The sequence below is a fragment of the Miscanthus floridulus genome, chromosome 4, assembly GCF_019320115.1.
Source record: "Miscanthus floridulus cultivar M001 chromosome 4, ASM1932011v1, whole genome shotgun sequence".
NCBI classification, from domain to species: Eukaryota; Viridiplantae; Streptophyta; class Magnoliopsida; order Poales; family Poaceae; genus Miscanthus; species Miscanthus floridulus.
Genome location: NC_089583.1, coordinates 25,172,480 through 25,192,544, shown reverse-complemented (window position 1 = coordinate 25,192,544; position 20,065 = coordinate 25,172,480). Strand labels below are relative to the sequence as shown.

Genomic DNA, 20,065 nt, shown 5'->3' with positions numbered 1-20,065 from the left:
CACGGACCAAAAAAAAAATCTTTGCCGAGGGCCTAGCCTGGCCCTCGGCAAAGGGGGTCTTTGCTGAGGGCCTGGCCAATGGCCCTCGGCAAAGAATATTTTAAAAAAATCTTTGCCGAGGGCCCTGGATCAGGGCCCTCGGCAAAGGGCCCAACCGTAAATCGGCCAGAGCCCAAGTTCCCCGCCCACAGAACGCTTGACGCCACCGCTGTGCACCCCGTCGCTGCCCCGCGCCCCGCGTGGCCTGCCGTAGCTCGCCCGACCACCCCACGCCCCCCGCCGTAGCGTGGCCGGCCGCCCTACGCGCCCCGCCGCCCACCACCGCGCTGCCCCTGCGCGCCCCACGCCCGGCAGCCGCAGCGCGCCCGGCCGCCACCACCACCCCACGCGCCCCCGGCCCCTGGCCGCCAGAGGAGGAGCAGGCCACCGGAGGAGCCCCACCCTGCCGCTCGCCTCAACCCACCGGAGGTGCCCCGCCCCGGCCGCGCCGCCCGCCGACCGGCCCGCCCCGAGGAGGAGGAGAACCTCCGCGCCATCCGCCAGCCACCTGAGAAGGAGGACCCCGCGCCACCCGCCAACCCCGTCCACGCCGTCTGCCATGCCCGCCCCCGTTCCGAGCAGAAGGTGGGAGAAAGGGAGGAAGAGGAGAAGGGGAACAAGAGAAGAGAGGAGGCCGAGAAGAGAGGAGGAGGAGGTGCCCTGCCCCGGCCCCTTGATGCCGCCCCGTCCGCAACCCTCGCCCCATCCGCGGCCTTCGACGTCCCTCCGACGTCTAGGTATGCCCTTCCCTCGCTTCATGGTGTACAATGCTGGTGAAGGGGGAGGTCTAGGTGGAGGTCGAGGTGGAGGTGGAGGTGGAGAAGGAGGGTAGTGTGTTCGTTGAGGTGGTGGTGGTGTGGTCGTTGTGGTGGATGTGGTGGTGTGGTCGTTGTGGTGGATGTGGTGGTGTGGTCATGGTCGTTGTGGTGGATGTCGTGGTGTGGTCGTGGTCGTGGTCGTGGTGGTAGTGTGGTGGTGGTGGTGGTGGTGGTGTGGTCATGGTGGTGTGGTCATGGTGGTGGAGGTTGTGGTGGTGGTGGTGTGGTTGTGGTCGTGGTGGTTGTGGTAGTGTGGTGGTTGTGGTGGTGGTGGTGTGGTCGTGGTGGTGGAGGTGGTGGTGTGTTGGTGGTGGATTAATATATATCTGGCTATCGGCCATCGTGCCGTATTTGTTCCCTTGATATGTGGTTGTCGGCCATCGTGCCGGTTTTTTCTTGCAGGTTTTGGAAACCTCCCTGTACAGGGGAGGTTTTGCCGAAATTTTCAACTTATAGTATTGTGTTTCTTCTTTTGCAGAGAAGAGCACATCAGAGGGGACTCGGCGACCCCGATCCTCTTCGTCGGCATTGCGGGTCTGCCTGCACAGCATCGCCTCGTCACTGCCCCAACTCGCCACTGCCCCGCTAGCCTGACTCCACCGCCACCCTAGGTATAAATAAGCCCTCCTCCCGTATCATTGTCTTAGATCGCGTAACCCAGTTAGGCGTCTCCCGTCCGAAAGAGATACGGTCGTAGGTATGTGGATCTTTACATATCTACGACCGTATCTGTTTCGGATTGTCCATGTTTTTTGGACAGCCCGCGGATGCGTGGATGGGTTAGTTTCCATGGTCTGCTCCAGTCCGAGACCAAGTTTTAGCAGCTCTTCCCTATTGTTCTCTGGATACACACTCTCCCTGGCAGGACATGTATCAGGAGAACAGCAGGGAGGTGCTGCCAAAATTCTGTCTCGGAGAGGAGCGGAGCCTAGAAACTGACCTCATCTACGCATCCGCGGGGGTGGGATTAGGACCTATCCTCACCTATTAGACATTAGGAACACCGCGTAGATGCAATTGATGGTCACAATACTCTGTGATGTAAATGTTAAAGGATGGAGGACCGTTAGTGGATGTACACGGGCTGGAGAAGCGGCAGTGACTACGACTATGAATGGGTGAAGGGGACAGATCGTTTCTTGAAACATGCATTTGGCCTAGGAGCAGGAGGACATTCTTTAGTTTGGTGTCCCTGTAGCAAATGTGACAATAGGAGAAAGGTAGACGAGAAGACCATGGGTAGACATCTTGTGTTCAATGGTTATACACCTGGCTACCAGCAGTGGATCTACCATGGTGAAGCAGATCATATAAGAGCGGAGGTGGTGAGAGCACGCCTCGAGGCTTTTGATGATGATGCCGGGGTAGCAGACATGCTAGATGACGCCCACCAAGCTCACTTCGCTGAACGACGTGAGAAGGAGGAGATGGAGGAATCCACAAAGGACTTCTACAAAATGTTGCACTCGGCACAGAAACCCCTTCATGAGCGTACAACGATTTCTCAGCTGGATGTGGTTGGACGCATAATGGGGTTGAAGGCCGAGTTAAACCTAAGTCGAGAAGGCTTCGATAAGATGTTGGCCGTGTTTGGCACCATGCTACCGGAGAAGCACACTTTGCCAACGAACTTGTACGAGGCAGAGAAACTCCTGTGTATGCTTAAGATGCCATATGACAAGATACATGTTTGTCCAAAGGGGTGCGTCCTATTTAGGAAAGAACACAAGGACGCAAATTACTGTCCGAAGTGTAAATCCTCCAGGTACCTGGAGGTAGACTCTGGTGATGGTTAGAAAAAACAACTTTCGATCCCCGCGAGAGTGCTACGGCACCTTCCTTTCCTACCGAGGATCCAATGGCTATTCATGATCAAGGAATCCAAGAAACAGATGACATGGCACAAAGATGGCAAATGGTACAATCCTGGGAAGATGGTACATCCATCTGATACTGAAGCATGGACGTACTTCAATGACAAACATCATGACAAAGCAGCTGAGGCCCGCAATGTATGTGTCGCGCTGGCAACAGATGGGTTCAATCTGCCCCATACACATGCTGGCCCGTTTTTGTTATCCCCCTCAATCTCCCTCCCGGCATCTCCTTTCAACGGCATAACATATTCTTGTCGTTGATAATTCCTGGACACCTGGGGAGTAATATGGGTGTGTTCATGGAGCCTGTGATTGATGAATTGATCCACGCTTGGGAGAAGGGGGTATGGACATACAACCGAGCTACAAAGACAAGCTTCAAAATGCACGTTTGGTACCACTACTCCCTGCATGACTTCCTGGCGTATGGGTTATTTGCTACCTAGTGTGTTCATGGGAAGTTCCCATGCCCAATATGCAAGGAAGCTGTGAGGTTCATTTGGTTGAAGAAGGGTGGCAAGTATTCATCGTTCGACCAGCATCGTCAGTTCCTCCCTCTAGACCATGAATTTAGAGAAGACATCAAGAGCTTTACGAAAGGTGTCAAAGTGACAGACCCTAAACCGCACTTGAGGACTGGTGCCGAGGTTCGTGCTTAGATAGATGCTCTGGTGCCCAATGAAGAAGGTGGTTTTGTGGGATATGGTGAGGAACATATGTGGACTCATAAGTCCGGCTTGATGAGGCTCCCCTATTTCGATGACCTTCTTCTGCCACATAATATTGATGTAATGCACACTGAAAAGAATATCGCTGAGGCACTTTGGGAAACTCTCATGGACACTGACAAGTCTAAGGACAATGTTAAGGCTAGAGTGGACCTAGCGACGTTGTGCGATAGACCAAATCAAGCGATGCAGCCTCCTAGTGGCCGAAACAAGAACCGGAAAAGGCCTAAGGTCAATTTCGTCTTGCAAATCGATCAAAGGAGGGAAGTACTAAAATGGATCCAGACGTTAATGTTCCCAGATGGATATACAGCAAACCTTAGTAGGGGAGTGAACTTAGGCACTCTGCGAGTCAACGGGATGAAGAGTCATGACTACCACATATGGATTGAGCGGCTTCTTCCAGCGATGGTCCGAGGCTATGTCCCTGAGCATGTTTGGCTAGTGCTGGCAGAGTTGAGCTTTTTCTTTCGCCAGCTTTGTACCAAGGAGATATCTAGGGCCATCGCTCAGGACTTGGAAAAAGCGGCACCTGTGTTGCTCTGTAAGCTGGAGAAGATCTTTCCACTCGGCTTCTTCTTGCCGATGCAGCATCTGATTGTGCACCTCCCGTCCGAGGCATGTTTGGGGGGGCCCGTGCAGGCCCATTGGTGCTATCCAATCGAGAGATGTCTAAAGACTCTTCGCAAAAAATGTACAAATAAAGCTAGAATTGAGGCTTCCATTGCAGAGGCATGCCTTCGGGAGGAGGTGGCAAACTTCACAACGCAATACTACAAGCCGAACCTTCCTAGCAATCATAATCCACTCCCTTGTTACAATGCTGGCGAAAATGAATCGACCCTCAGCCTTTTCCAAGGCCAACTCGACAGCGCAAGTGGATCAACCCTGAAGCTATTGGGAAATGAAGAGTGGCGTAGTATCATGCTATATGTGTTGAATAACCTTACCGAGGTGCAGCCGTTCATCAAGTAAGTTCTCAACCATCTCAATTCAATACGCCGTCACTATTCTGCATCCAACCCCATTGATTCTCGTTCGGACAGGGAATTTGTTTGTGAATTCTGGCATCAATCAAGGGATCCTACCTCGCATGAACAAGACACCCTTGTTTCGCGGGGTGTGGGAGCGGGGAGGCCTGGTTTTATTTCTTGGTTCAAACAAAAGGTAATGTCCAATTTAGCTTGTACGTTCGATCGTCCAAGGTGATCGTACGTTTGATTAATATAACGATCTATCATGCTTCACCTTGCAGGCCCAGACCAGTTCGTCCATGAGTGATGAGTTGAAACAGGTTGCAAACGGCTGTGACATTAGGGTGAAGTCATTTATCGGCTATGACGTGAACGGATATCGCTTCCACACAACAAGTTACGAGCAGATTCGGCCCAAACGAAAAACCACAAATAGCGGAGTTTGTACGCCCGGCACTAATGGCCTCGACTATCATGGTAGAGTTGAGGAAATCTATGAACTCTCATTTCATGGAGACAAACCTCTTAAACCTATCATGTTCAAATGCCACTAGTTTAATCCTCGATCAACGAGACGAACCCCTCATCTTGGGCTAGTCGAGATTCGAGAAGATTCCATCTATCCTAGAAAAGATGTCTACATTGTGGCTCAACAGGCTGTGCAGGTGTATTATACTCGATATGCCAACCAAGACAAAGAGGATCTTAAGGGTTGGGCTATTGTGCACCAGGTATCTCCACACGGTAAACTACCTGCCCCAAACGATGATGATTACAACTTCAACGCAAACACATATGATGGACAGTTCTATCAAGAAGATGGGCTACCAGGCATGTTTGAGATAGTCTTACTCGAAGCAATCGAAATGGAAGTAGACAACGAAATGGTTGATGGCGAGGTCGATGGAGATGTGGTGGTAAATGCTAAGGACATAACAATGCTTGAGCGAATACTTCTAGGCAATGACTACGATGACAACATAGAACCTTCGGATAGTGTTGCCCATTTGGACAATTTTGACAGTGATGATGAGACCTATGATCCCAATCATGAAGATTATTCCTAGTACATGTAATACTATGTTTTTTTTAATTTGTGTTTTGTTTATATATTTTGAATCTATTTCTAATATATGTACTAATTAGTCTTGTTCATTCTTTGTGATTGCAGGAGATTGAACAAAGATGGCGAGCAGACGTCCACGCCGTGACACGCCCTCGGTTTATGGGAGAGATCGCCCTCTCCTTCGAGGTGAGGGGTCATCGTCTGGGGCAGCATCCGTAGGAGGGGACAAGAGGAGGACCAGGGGCAGCAGCCGTAGGAGGCAGCGATCTCCTCCCTCGCCATGTGACGAGGTGCTGGAGGAGGAGCACGTGACGGCCACGGCCACATCCTCGTCGGAGGACGAGAGGGGTCAGCAGATGGGCGAGGGAGGCGAGGCGCTCGAGGGCGAGGGAGGCGAGGGGCTCGAGGGCGACGGAGGGGGTACCGCTACCCAGACTCCCTACGAGCGAGGTCCCACGAGCCTCCCTCTGGTTTCGCTTCCTCACAACCGCCCAGTGATTCGGCCTATGGCAAAGAGGTAAGTAACTATAGATGTTATCACAACTACATCATAAGATATGTTGGAAATCATAAGAGAAACTGATAAATTTTCTTAATCACTTATGTAGGGCCTGGTTGGTTTTGTCAGGTACTCCAGCACGCACCCCCGCGAGCATCCTTGGTGTTTTGTGCAGGAAATGGTACCCCGGCATTGTGCAACTGTCCGAAGAGCCGGTGGTGCGGGAGCCGGCCTCCAACTGGGACAGGTACGCGCTGGTCACGGATGACACTTACTACAACAAGCAAGAGCGGGTATTGGCAGAGTTTTGGGTAAGTTTCTCTCGCACAACATTGCTTAATACATCTCATTCATTGGTTAAATGTTTTATTGAAATAATGAATGGATACATCGGTTTTGTATGCAGAAAATTTTCAAGGCCGTAGAAGGACTTGAGGCCCAGACGGATAGGGCGGCTGCCGCAGCTTGTAGGAAGTACGTCACCGAGATGCACCACCATGGGCGCGTCCAAGCCCACATAGACTACTATAGGTCGGTACTTAAGCGGTCCCTCCCCAAGCCTCAAGCAAGACTGATTACGCTGACCCGGGACCAGTACCTTGAGGTAGGCGAATAACATTCATAATGATTCATTTTGATATTAAGTAGGTTCAATTTCATCTTCTTATATGTCAAATACTCGATGACTTGTAGGTGATTCCTTGGTGGTGCCGATCGTATCCCGAGTGCTGGGCCATGATCGTGGACAAGTGGTTATCACAGGACTTTGTTGGCACGCACGAGAGGCTGTGGGAACAGCGTCTGATGAGGCAAGATCCAACTCACCATCAAGGCAGCCGCAGCCTCCCCGGATACAAACAAGCATACGTAAGTGATTTCTTTGATTTATTTTGATGCTCAATTCTTCTTGATTTGTCACCATCTTACCGTCTTTCTCGCAGGAGGCTGCGCACCTAGGCGAGGAGGTCTCGGAGTTCTCTGCATGGGCTATGTACCACATGGGCAGGGCGTCGTCCTCTGTCTCCTTTGACCTGGCTGCCCCGCCCCAGGTGTACTCCGACCCAAACGTATACATTAAAGTCCAAGAGTACACGTCCTCGGTAAGGGAGATCTATGGGGAAGATTACAATGTGCGCACTGAGCCCATTGATGTAGAGACGATCATGAGGCTCGGAGGAGGCAAGAAGCATGGACGGCTATGGATTGTAGATGGCGCCATCAACTCCACCACTGTTCCCTCCCTCGACGCTATCCGAGCATAGAGCACGAGCTCCAGCTAGCCCATACGCTCACGGCCTTCTCCAGCACTGCAGCAGGTCCAGGCACTCCAGGTAATTCCTGTTTTACTCGTCGTACATTGATATTTACACACCTAAATTAGATTTGCATTACTGATACATTGGAGTGAAATATTGCAGGCCGAGCTGCAAGAAACAAAAAGGCAAAGTCAAGAGCAGAACACGGAACTGACCGCACAGCTGCAGGCCCAGCAGGTCGCGTTCGAGGCCGCGTAGAAGCAGATGGCGGAGATGATGGTGATCATGCAAAGTCTTGGGCAAGCATCGGGTGTACCTGTGCAGTTTTCAGCTCCTCCACCTCCTACTCCTGCAGCTACTCCTGTAAGTATGAAAGTTCACTTTTCGCTTGTGCTTTGCATGTATGTCGGCCTTCGTGCTGTTGTGGATGTCGGCCTTCGTGCCGTTGTGGATATCGGCGTTCGTGCCGTTGTGGATGTCGGCGTTCGTGCCGTTGTTTCTTGCAGGTTTTGGAAACCTCCCCGTGCAGGGGAGGTGCTACCGAAATTTTCAATTGAGTCTAATTTTTTTGTATTCCTAGATTACTAGATGCAATCTCTAAGTTCCAAAACTGTTTTCTCGGATTACTCACACATGCAATCTCTGCTCCTTTGTGCAGCCTCCGTCTGCGGGTTCCAATCAATTTGGTAGTGCATCATCGGGTGATCCCGCCTTTCCTTCACCACCGTCTCATAGGCTACCTTGATGAGGACTAGTGCTAGGTGATGTGGTTGGACTTTATTGTAATATTTGTGGTTTATGGTTCTGAATTGTGCTTGGATTTCATGAACTTGTCGTAATAAACATGTGAATGATGAGGAACATGTGACTTGTCGTTGTAATATATTGTGATTTGTGGTTCACAATTATGGTTGTGATATATTGTGAGAAAATGGGTTCTGTGTGATATATATATGTGATGGTTGATATATATATATGTATATATATGAAATGCTTGTGTCGACGGAATGCAAAAAACAAAAAAAAAATTAAATTTCTGCCTCTTTGCCGAGGGCAATGACCAAGGCCCTCGGCAAAGAAGGGTCCTTTGCCGAGGGCCGTCCCATTGCCCTCGACAAAGATTTTTTTTTAAAAAAAATAAAATTTCTGCAACATTTCTTTGCCGAGGGCCATGGTTGGAGGCCCTCGGCAAAGACTTTTTTTAAAAAAAATAAAATTTCTTTGCCGAGGGCCTGCGTGGAAGCCCTCGGCAAAGATTTTTTGGAAAAATTCTGCACATTTCTTTGCCGAGGGCCATGGTTGGAGGCCCTCGTCAAAGATTTTTTTTAAAAAAAAGAATAATTCTTTGCCAAGGGTCCCCGGAGACGGCCCTCGGCAAAGACTCCGTCCTAGGCGCCGGCGCCGTGACGGCTGCTTTTCTTTGCCGAGTGTCGCTCCAGCCCTCGGCAAAGGCTTTGCCGAGTGCCCGATAAAGAGCCCTCGGCAAAGACCCTCTTCGCCGACTCAAAATTCCCCGAAAGCTCTTTCCCGAGGGCCGCCCTCGGCAAAGCCTTTGCCGAGGGTTAATGGGCCTTTGCCGAGGGCCTCAGGCCCTCAGCAAAGAGGCCGTCTCCAGTAGTGACTGCCGATGATATTCTGTCGACACTTATATTCATGTTTTTTGAAATTTGGGGTAAAATTGATAGTCGAGGCTCGTTGGAAAAAATATTTTTTCCTCTTACCTCAAATATGATGTGCTCTGTTATGCTCCATGAGTCCCACGCTCTTGTGGTCTATGGTCTTATATTCATGTTTATTGAGATTTGGGACAAAATTGATAATCGACGGTTTTAGTTTCTCATTTTTTTGGGACAACATCCACGTATCGTCACATCAATAAAAAAATCAGTATTGTGTACTCCTATATATAATGTTTTGTTCTTTTCCGGTGTCAGTTAAAAGTCTACAACATCTTAGGCTAACTAGATGACACACTGTGCCTTGTTCCGTTTTAATTTATCCTAGTACTCATATTTCCTACTCTCTTTATTCATGCTGCTAGCTAAATATCTGTGCAAATTGCTAATTTCAGAAAATTCAGTTTTCATGTACACAGTCGGTACAACTCTGCAATTTTGTTTGAGTTCTCCAATTTTGATGTTCTATGAACAAACCCTGTGTGAGATTGGATTACAGAGGTAACATGCCTTGTACTGTGATCTAGGCATTTTTTACTTGCTTTGGAAATTTTATTTTTACATAGTCATGATTGAACTGCTTTTATTATTTTTATCTTGGTGAAATTACTCTCTCTACTGCCCACCTTCTTGTATATCTACTATAGCCTTGCAATTGCCTAATACATCTGCAATTTTTAGTGTCTTCATCATTGGCAATAGATTTCGGTTGTCACCATTTTATTTTTACATAGTCATGATTGAACTGCTTTGGTACTTTTATCTTGGTGAAAATACACTCTCTATCTGCTGCCCACCTTCTTGTATATCTGCTATAGCCTGCAATGGCCTAATACATCTGCAATTTTTAATGTCTTTATCAATGGCAATACCTTCGATGACATCGTCAGTGGTGGCACAGTGGCGGTGCAGCGTTGGTCTGCCAACCTGCAGGATTTAGGTTGTCCAAGTCCTCTTGGGAGGATATTGCTTGGCTGGAGAGTGTCAAGAGGGAGCTCTAGGAGGTAGTTAGATGCTAATTGACCTTCTGCTCTTGGTATTGTACTATTGCTTGTGTTCCACAATTTGCTAATTTCTATCAAAACTGATGCAGACTGTTCACTATCCTGTGGAGCATACGGACAAGTTCGACAAGTTTGGCATGTCTCCAGCCAAAGGAGTTCTGTACTATGGTCCTCCGCTTGCAGTAAGATCTTGTTGGCAAAGGCAATTATCAGTGAGTGCCAGGTTGTGTGTGCCTTGGGTGTTGGACAAGTTTGTGCCTTGTGTTCCAACGGGTGGCGTAAGAGATTGAGACTGCTTACCGCTGCACCTGCACCGTGCTAACTAGGTATGTTTCTGATCATGTAGTTCCGGATACTAATAGAATATCTCTTTGAGAAATTTCCAAATTGGCAGAAGGTACGTATCCAGGCCATTGGGGACCTTCAGGTAACACGATCAATGCAATGATGCAAAAAATTGTCGCTTACCTCTCTACACACAAAACATACAAACATGAAAGCCAAATATGATACCAATCACTAAGAAAATTGTTTACGATAAAATGATTTTGACACACATGGCCTTCAGCCTTTTAGTAGAGATTTTCCTTTAAGTGTGTGGTCAAATTTTACACAATTCCTGCGAACGTTCCATGGCTTTTGGGAATTTATTTTCCATAAGAATTCCTAAATCACTATTCTGATTTTGATAAAGAAGTGTTTTAGGAAATTATTTTCTAGACAAATTTACTTGCTGCTCTGTATGCACATCCATTTTATATGTGCCGCTACCAAGAATCAGGTACACCGATTGTCCATCGCCATTTGCCAACTTTATCATATACTTTAAATACCACGTATAACTTACACATCTAGATGCATACACAGATTCATCCACCAGCCCCTGATGCTTCGAACAGAACAACAAGGTACTGCCAGATAACAAGATCGGCATCAGCATCTGCGCAGCTGCTACCTGATGCTTATTATGTATAATATGCGTGCTCATGTGCACACCAGTATCACTACACATATCGTAGCCTAACATATGCAGCCTAGAATTGTACAGTTAAGACATTTCTAGCTTTTTAGAATGTAACTATCTAATGTATGGGCTTTACCACAACTTTTGCATGTAATATAAGCATCCTGCAGGTTCCAGCTTATTACATCGGCCGCAAATATGTACAACGTACGGCATGAGAACTCTACATTGAAAAACCTAAGCTTATTCTCTTACCGGCGCGTGCGAAGGCGCGCGGCCTTCACTAATTACTTATATACTCCATCCATTCCAAATTATAAGATGTTAAAGCATTGTGTGTCATTAGGTACTACTGTAAACCTACGAAAAAACACCTGCATCACTAGTGATGACCTAGTACTCATACCTTGAGTAACACAGCATCAGCTGGAGGGATGTACTCCATCATGTCGCCGGCGATGAACTCAACAGCACCAACATCAGCCGGCACGGCGTCCACCACCTGGGGCAACTCCAGCACGGAGCACCTCATGTGCGGGTAGGCCCTGGCGATGGCCCTCGCCGTCGTCCCGACACCTCCTCCGACGTCCACCAGGGACGTCAGTCCCGCGAACACCGGGGCGCAGCCGCGGTGTCTCTGCTGCTGCGGCGTCTCCCTCGTCGTCCCTGAGCCAGTCAGCCAGGCTCTGAGACGCCCTGAAGTGGAGCGGCGAGCAGCACAGGAGCATGAACTGTGAAAGGCATGTATGTTGACTGCTGCTGACGCTATTGTCGTCGTCGACGAGGAGGCGAGACGCCGGTGTGAGGCTGTAGCGCACGCCTACGACGGCCTCTCCGTCTACCGGGATCTCTTGTCGGAATATCCCAGACACGGCCAAGAACGTCATGATGCGGGACACGCATGGCCGTTTGCTCGCGGTGACGGGGAGAGCGGCGTGCAGCTCGGGCAGAGACGCAGTGCCACCGCAGTGGTGGATGGCGTTGGGGATCCCGAGCTTGATCGCGCACTGCAGCGCCAAGGATTTGAGGTAGCCGAAGGCGTGGCACCAAAGCTCTGCCTCGGCCTGCAAGAGCTCAGCCATGCTCGTCATGCAGAAATTGTTGGAAAAAGGGACGCACGATGAAAAGAAAAGTGAAGTTGCGTGCGAGGAGAAGAATTGAGCAGGGTGTATTAGGTCTTGTTTAAATATAGGGTGTAAAGTTTTGGGGTGTCACATCGGATATTATATGGAGGTGTCGTATGGGGCGTTCGGATACTAATAAAAAAATTACAGAATCCGCTAGTAATCCGCGAGACGAATTTATTAAGCCTAATTAATCCGACATTAACACATGTGTTACTGTAGTACCACATTGTCAAATTATGGACTAATTAGGGTTAAAAAATTCGTCTCGCAAATTAATTAATTAAAGCATATGCACAATAAGTCATATATGTACTTATGTGGTGCTACATATGGTACTGAGAAAAGGAGCTTTCTTTGGTAAGGGGGAAAAGGAGCATGTAAGCTGTTGCCGCACTACAATTGCTTTCTTCTTTTTGAAACCGTGCTACTAGTACAATTGGTCTGCACTAAGTGTGGTCTTGTTCAATCACTTGGCATATATAGGCTACAGGACCGTAACTGTATCTGCGTTAGTACTCATGAAAATAGTGTAATGATAGCTAACTTGTAGAGAAAAAGAATTTGTTGAAAAGTTGTTATACATACCATAATTTTTCCAAAGGTTCGATCCCCTAAAATTTATAGCTTGTGCTCAACACACGGGTGTTTCTTCATAGAGCTTCTTCCATGACTGACGATACCCGCCCCGCCCAACTACTTCATCTTCGATCGGCCTGTACGTGGTCTGGTTAAACCGGTTTTTGGTTAAAACCCAACCCAATCCGTGTGAGATGCTATGCTTCGGGTTTGGTACCCATAGTTCACGGTTTAACCCGTGGCAGACTCCATTCCAATCGTTTGCTCCCGCACAGTCTGCCGCCGCTGCCGAGCTCAGAGTCAGCAATGGCGTGGTCCGCGGGCTCCGTGGACAGCTCCTTCCTTGCCATGGACCGTCCGCACGCAGTCCGCGGCGTTCGCCTCTGGGCCGTTCGCATGCAGTCCACGGCTCCGCGGCGGCAGCGACGGCGCTTACACAGGTCGACATGGAGAGAGGCTCGCGGCGGTGCGCTACGTCGAGCAGGTGCAGGGCTGGATGGTGCTCGGTCTTGAGACGAATGTCCATGGCTGCCCTCTCGTCGCCGAGATCGCCGCCGCCGCTCGCCGGCATAGGAACGGGCTCCACGCCACTACCGCTGCCCAGATACGAGACCGCCGCCCGTCGCGCTCTGGTGCTTGACGCCGTAGCAGGCATACGCGAACGAGATTGCCGCTAGCAAAAGGGGTCCGCTGCTCGACGCCGGAGCATGGGGCACTCGATCGATGAGCAAGAGAAGCCGTTGCCGGACCCTTTTGTAAGCCACAAGCTCGCGCATGGGAAGAGCCAAGAGGCGACGGCCTGGAGCCTGGGCCACCTTCCAAACGCTGCATCCACCCTGCGAGGCGCGACATGTTTCATCTTCCACGCCGCCGCCGAGTTCAGATTTCAGCGAGGAGGACCATGGCCCTTCTGTACAGATGCAGGGTTAAGCGGGTTTCTCGGGTAAACCCGCAGACCGATGCGACCCACGTGAACGTGGTTTGACGGTTCCTCCTGGGCCGGTATCCGGTTACGACGAACCAATGAACAGGGTTAATCTCCGGCAGCTCCCACAGTCCCCACCACCGCGCTGAGATCCTACTGTAATTTCCCCGTCCCGGCGGTGGCCCAACCTAGGCCGCTGATCACTACCGGAAACAGAGACTTTGCCGAGTGCAAAATTCTTTGTCAAGTGTCAAAAATTGAGCACTCGACAAAGACCTTCTTTGCCGAGTGCTGCACTCAGCAAAAAATTGCACTCGGCAAAGAGTTCTTTATCGAGTGTCGGGCACTCGGCAAACAAGGGCACTCGAGTGCCAGACTCTCGGTAAAATATCTACACTCGGCATAGGCTGCCCGCGAAACGGTGTTCGGTCACGGCCTTATTTGCCGAGTGCCTGCTGTTAGGCACTCGGCAAAGATTTGATTTTTTTTTTTTAAAAAAATTCTTTGCCAAGTGTCCCAGATCTGGCACTCGGCAAAGATATATATATATATTTTTTTTTAAAATTCTTTGCCGAGTGTCTCAAAACTGGTACTCGGCAAAGATTTTTTTTTTAAAAAAAATACTTTGCCGAGTGCCCCTGGCACGGCACTCGGCAAAGATTTAATTTTTTTTTATAATTTCTTTGCCGAGTGCTCCTGTGGATGCACTCGGCAAAGAGAAATTTTTTTTAAAAAAATTTAAAACCCTCTTTGCCGAGTGCCTTATGCCTGGCACTTGACAAAGACACCTTTTGCCGAGTGCCATGCCCCGGCACTCGGCAAAGTTTTTTTTTTGTTTTTGGCCTCCAATTTTTTTGTGCAGTCCTTTTAAAGCACCAGGAACTCTTAGTTACAATTTGGGGATTTTTTTGTGGCTTTTTGATATATTTAGTTACTTTATTTCGTTTACTTGAATTTTTTCGAAAAATAGAAATTTGAACTGTATGTAGTACGAATAATGGAATTTAATGATTCAAAAATTGATAGTCATGTTAGTGAGTGTTGTGAGAGGCCGTATCCAGGAACAGACCCAAAATTTCGGACATCTTGTTCACGAAATATGTCCGCGAAATTGCGTGTGAAGTGTTTTTAAATTCTATAAAAAGCAAACGAAGTCCGAAAATCATGAAACTTGTTGAGATGTCGTGATATCATATGTGGAGGCTATGATAAAAATTTTAGAAGATTTCGTGTACGTTGTCACGTACGATGCTTACAAACCAGGACATCTCTACATATGAGATCTGATATCACATGTAGAGATGTCCTGGTTTTTAAGCATCGTACGTGACAATGTACATGAAATCTTCTGAAATTTATATCATAGCCTCCACATATGATATCATGATATCTCAACAAGTTTCATGATTTTCGGACTTCGTTTGCTTTTTATAGAATTTAAAAACACTTCACACGCAATTTCACGGACATGTTTCGTGAACAAGTTGTCCGAAATTTCGGGTCCGTTCCTGGATACGGCCTCTCACAACACTCACTAACATGACTATCAATTTTTGAATCATTAAATTCCATTATTCGTACCACATGCAGTTCAAATTTCTATTTTTCAGAAAAATTCAAGTAAACGAAATAAAGTAACTAAATATATCAAAAAGCCACAAAAAATACCCAAATTGTAACTAGGAGTTCCTGGTGCTTTAAAAGGGCTGCACAAAAAAATTGGAGGCCAAAAACAAAAAAACAAAAAAACTTTCCCGAGTGCCGGGGCATGGCACTCGGCAAAGGGTGTCTTTGCCGAGTGCCAGGATAAGGCACTCGGCAAAGAGGGTTTTAATTTTTTTAAAAAATTTCCTCTTTGCCGAGTGCATCCACAGGAGCACTCGGCAAAGAAATTATAAAAAAAAATTAAATCTTTGCCAAGTGCCGTGCTAGGGGCACTCGGGAAAGTATTTTTTTAAAAAAATTTCTTTGCCGAGTGCCAGATCTGAGACACACGGCAAAGATTTTTTTTAAAAAATTAAATCTTTGCCGAGTGCCAGATCTGGGGCACTCGGCAAAGAATTTCTTTAAAAAAAATCAAATCTTTGCCGAGTGCCTCCCTGATCTGGCACTCGGCAAAGGGCGGTTGGGGGCGGGGGGCGCGGGGACTTAGGCATTTTGGGCCGGTCGGGTAGTCAGAGCCAGCCAGCCCCGCGCCCACGCCTGCCCGCCCCCGCCTCCGCGCCGCGCGCCGTGCCCACGCCGGCCCGCTCGCCCGCAGCCACCGGCGCTCGCGTTCCCTCTGCCCCAGCATACCGCCGCACGATCCCTGTCTAACGCCCGTCGCGCTTCCCGCTGGGCCGCCATAAACCTGCCCCGCCCCTTCCCCCCCCGTGTGTCCCCCGTATCTCCGGCCCTTCCCTCCCCTCCGCCCCCCGGCCGACCGCTCTCGACGACAGCGCTGCCCCGCGCGCCCTGACCGCCGGCCGCCACCTGCCCCGGCCGACCCTTCCCCCCGGCCGCGCTCTGCCAGCCCGGCCGGCCTGCCCCCGGCCATGCCCTTTTCTCGGCCGCGCCTCAACGCCCGGCGGGGCCCTGTTCGGGCGCGCCCTGCCCCTGGCCGCGCCCCGTGGACCGCCCCGCCCCGATGCCGTCCGTGCCTAACCCCATCCCCGACTCCGGCGACCCTGACTCCGCCCGATCCCGACGTCGCCCGCCCCAACCCCGGCGTCCGTCAGGTATGCCTTCTCTCTTATTGTTGTCGAGGTAGTTGTAGTTGTAGTAGTAGAATTAGTGGTAGTAGTAGTAGAAATAGTGGTAGTAGTAGTAGTACAACTAATGGTAGTAGTTGTAGCAATAGTGGTAGTAGTAGTAGTAGAACCAATGGTAGTAGTAGTAGCAATAGTGGAAGTAGTAGTACAAGTTGTGGTACTACTTGGATATATTCTTCTGCATGGATTGATATCTAAACTACATGGCTTCTCTTGAGACATATGTGCTTGTCGGCCATCGTGCCGTTGTTTTTTGTAGGTTTTGGAAACCTCACTGTGCAGGGGAGGTTCTGCCAAATTTTTTTGTAAATGACAATATTTTGTTCCTTTTTTGTAGAGAAGAGCCCATCAGAGTTGAGTCGGAGTTCTCGCCACCGTGCCGGTCTGCCTGCACCGCGTCGTCTCGCCACTGCACCGACCCGCCACGGCCCCGCTAGCCTGACTCCGCCGCCACCCTAGGTATAACCCCTCTTTTCGTATCATGGTCGTAGATCGCGTAACCCAGTTAGGCGTCTTCCGTTTGAAAGAGATACGGTTGGAGGTATGCAGATCTTTGCATATCTATGACCGTATCTATTTTGGATTGTCCACGCTTTTTGGACAGCCCGCGGATGCGTAGATGGGTTAGTTCCCATGTTCTGCTCTGGTCCGAGACAGAGTTTTGGTATCACCTCCCTATTGTTCTCCGGATATGCACTCTTCTTTGGCAGAACGTGTATCTGGAGAACAACGGGGAGGTGCTGCTGAAATTCTGTCTCGGATAGGAGTAGAGCATGGAAACTAACTTCATCTATGCATCCGCGGGTGGGATTAGGACCTATCCTCACCTATTAGACAATAGGAACACCATGTAGATGCAATTGATGGTTACATTACTCGCTGATACATATGTTAGAGGATGGATGACCGTTAGTGGATGTAGACGGGCTGGAGAAGTCAGAGTGATTACACCACGGAATGGATGAACAAGACCGATGCTTTCTTGAATAGTGCATTTGGCAACGCTGCTAAAGGACAATGCCTAGTTTTGTGTCCCTACAGCAAATGTGGAAACAGGAGAAGGGTAAACAAGGTGGAAATGGGTAAACATCTTGTGAAGAATGGATTTACGCCGGACTACACCCAGTGGGTCCACCATGGTGAAGCCCATCGTATGAGAGAAGAGGTGGTGAGACCACGGGTGGAGGCTTTTGATGTTGATGCCGGGGTAGCAGACATGTTAGATGACTTTCACCAAGGACAGTTCGATGAGGGACATGAGAAGGAGGAGATGGAGGCAGCCGCACAGGTGTTCTACAACATGATGGACTCGGCACAGAAACCCCTTCACGATCGGTCAACGGTGTCTGAACTGGATGCCATTGGACGCTTAATGGGGTTGAAGTCCGAGTTAAACTTGAGTCGACCTGGCTTCGATAAGATGTTGGCCGTGATTGGCACCCTGCTTCCGGAGGGCCACATTCTGCCAAAGAGCATGTACGAGTCACAGAAACTCCTTCGAGCACTTAAGATGTCGTATGAGTAGATACATGCTTATCCAAAAGGGCGCGTCCTATTTAGGAAAGAACATGAGCATGCAAAGTTCTGTCCAAAGTGTAAATCCTCCAGGTACCTGGAGGTAGACTCTGATGATGGCCAGAAGAGGCAACTTATGATCCCCATGAAAATCCTACGGTACCTTCCGTTCCTACCGAGGATCCAATGGCTATACATGACCGAGGAATCCGCGAAACAGATGACATGGCACAAAAATGGCAAACGGTACAATCCTGACAAGTTGGTACATCCATCCGATGGTGAAGCTTGGATCCGCTTTAATGACAAACATCGTGACAAAGCAGATGAGGCTCGTAATGTACGTGTCACGTTGGAACAGATGGGTTCAATCCTTATGGAATGATAGCTGCCCCATACACATGTTGGCCCGTCTTTGTTATCCCCCTTAATCTCCCCCCGGTGTCTCCTTTCAACGACATAACGTATTCTTGTCGTTGATAATTCCTGGACACCTAGGGAGTAATATGGGTGTGTTCATGGAGCCCGTGTTTGATAAATTAGTCCGTGCTTGGGACGAAGGGGTATGGACATACGATTGAGCTACAAAGACAACCTTCAAAATGCACGTTTGGTACCACTACTCCCTGCATGACTTCCTGGCGTATGGGATATTCTACGCCTGGTGTGTTCACGGGAAGTTCCCATGCCCAATATGCAAGGAAGGTGTGATGTTTATTTGGTTGCAGAAGGGTGGCAAGTACATCATCAATTCCTACCTCTTGACCATCCATTCAGACAAGACATCAAGAACTTTATGAAAGGTGTCAAAGTGACAAACCCTGCACCGTGGATGATGACTGGTGCCGAGGTTCATGCTCTGATAGACGCTCTCGTGCCCAATGAAGAAGGTGGGTTTGTGGGATATGGTGAGCAGCATATGTGGACTCATATCTCGGGCATGACGAGGCTCCCCTATTTCGATGACCTTCTTCTACGACATAACATTGATGTAATGCACACTGAAAAGAATGTCGCTGAGGCACTTTGGGCAACACTCATGGACACTGAAAAGTCTAAGGACAACCCAAAGGCTAGAGTGGACCTGGCAACGTTGTGGGATAGACCAAATCAAGAGATGCAACCTCCTAGTCATGGCAAGACCTGGAGAAGGCCTAAGGCCAATTTCGTCTTGAAAAAGGACCAAAGGAGAGAAGTACTTGAATGGATCAAGAAGCTAATGTTCCCTGATGGGTATGCAGTGAATCTAAAGAGGGGAGTTAACTTAGGCACTCTACGAGTCAACAGGATGAAGAGTCATGACTACCACATATGGATTGAGCGGCTTCTTCTGGCGATGGTTCGAGGCTATGTCCCGAAGCATGTCTGGCAAGTGCTAGCAGAGTTGAGCTACTTATTCCGCCAGCTTTGTGCTAAGGAGCTCTCTCGGACCGTCATTGATGACTTGGAAAAAGCGGCACCCGTGTTGCTCTATAAGTTGGAGAAGATCTTTCCACCCGCCTGCTTCTTGTCAATGCAGCATTTGATTGTGCACCTCCTGTATGAGGCACGGATGGGGGGGCCGTGCAGAACCGTTGGTGCTATCCAATCGAGAGATGTCTAAAGACTCTTCGCAAAAAATGTAGAAATAAAGCCAGAATTGAGGCTTCCATTGCAGAGGCATACATTCTAGAGGTGTCGAACTTCACAGAGAAATATTACACTGAGAAACTTCCTAGCATTTATAATCCACCCTCTCATTACAATGCTGACGAAAATGAATCGAACCTCAGCCTTTTCCAAGGGCAACTCGGAAGCGCAAGTGCATCGACCACTAAGCAATTGAAAAATGAAGAGTGGCGCAGTATCATGCTATATGTGTTGACCAACCTTGTCGAGGTGCAACCGTTCATTGGGTAAGTTCTGAACGAACTTGTTTCATTTCGCCGTATGTCCTTGCTTCTTCGTCCAACCCCCTTGTTTCTCATTGGTACAAGGAATTTCTTTGTCAATCCTGGCGTGGATCAAGGCAACCTACCCCGCAAGAAAATGATACCCTTCTTTCACGGGGTGCGGGACCAGGGAGCCCCAATTTCATTTGTTGGTTCAAACAGAAAGCCCAAACTGACGCGCCTATAAGTGATGAGTTGAGACAGGTTGCAAAAGGCTGTGCCGTTAGGGTCAAGTCATTTACCGGTTATGATGTGAATGGATATCGTTTTCACACAGCAAGCTACGAACAGAGTCGGCCCAATCGACAAACCACAAATAGCGGAGTTGTTACGCCCGGCA

The 20,065-nt window shown here is 49.0% G+C and overlaps 1 protein-coding gene and 1 long non-coding RNA gene across 5 annotated transcripts in view; one reads left to right on the top strand and one right to left on the bottom strand.

The window, feature by feature from the left end:
* The window catches only part of LOC136549549 (trans-resveratrol di-O-methyltransferase-like), a 155,929-nt gene that overhangs the window by 54,144 nt on the left and 81,720 nt on the right, over positions 1-20,065 (bottom strand). For 2 of the 4 annotated variants that reach the window (XR_010781947.1, XR_010781948.1), the window contains exons 3-4: positions 11,308-11,965; positions 10,785-10,848 (exon numbers count right to left, since the gene is read on the bottom strand). Coding sequence is in view for 2 of the 4 variants with exons in the window: in XM_066540855.1 (XP_066396952.1) it covers positions 11,381-11,965 (585 nt within the window). In the remaining 2 variants the exon portion in view is untranslated. Of the gene's footprint in view, positions 1-10,784; positions 10,849-11,029; positions 11,966-20,065 lie in introns of those variants that run through there. The other 2 variants (XM_066540855.1, XM_066540857.1) reach the window with 1 other exon arrangement.
* LOC136549551 (uncharacterized) lies at positions 5,728-7,958 on the top strand. The gene is made up of 3 exons (XR_010781949.1): positions 5,728-6,605; positions 6,695-7,620; positions 7,916-7,958. It is a non-coding gene; the product is annotated as an uncharacterized lncRNA (long non-coding RNA).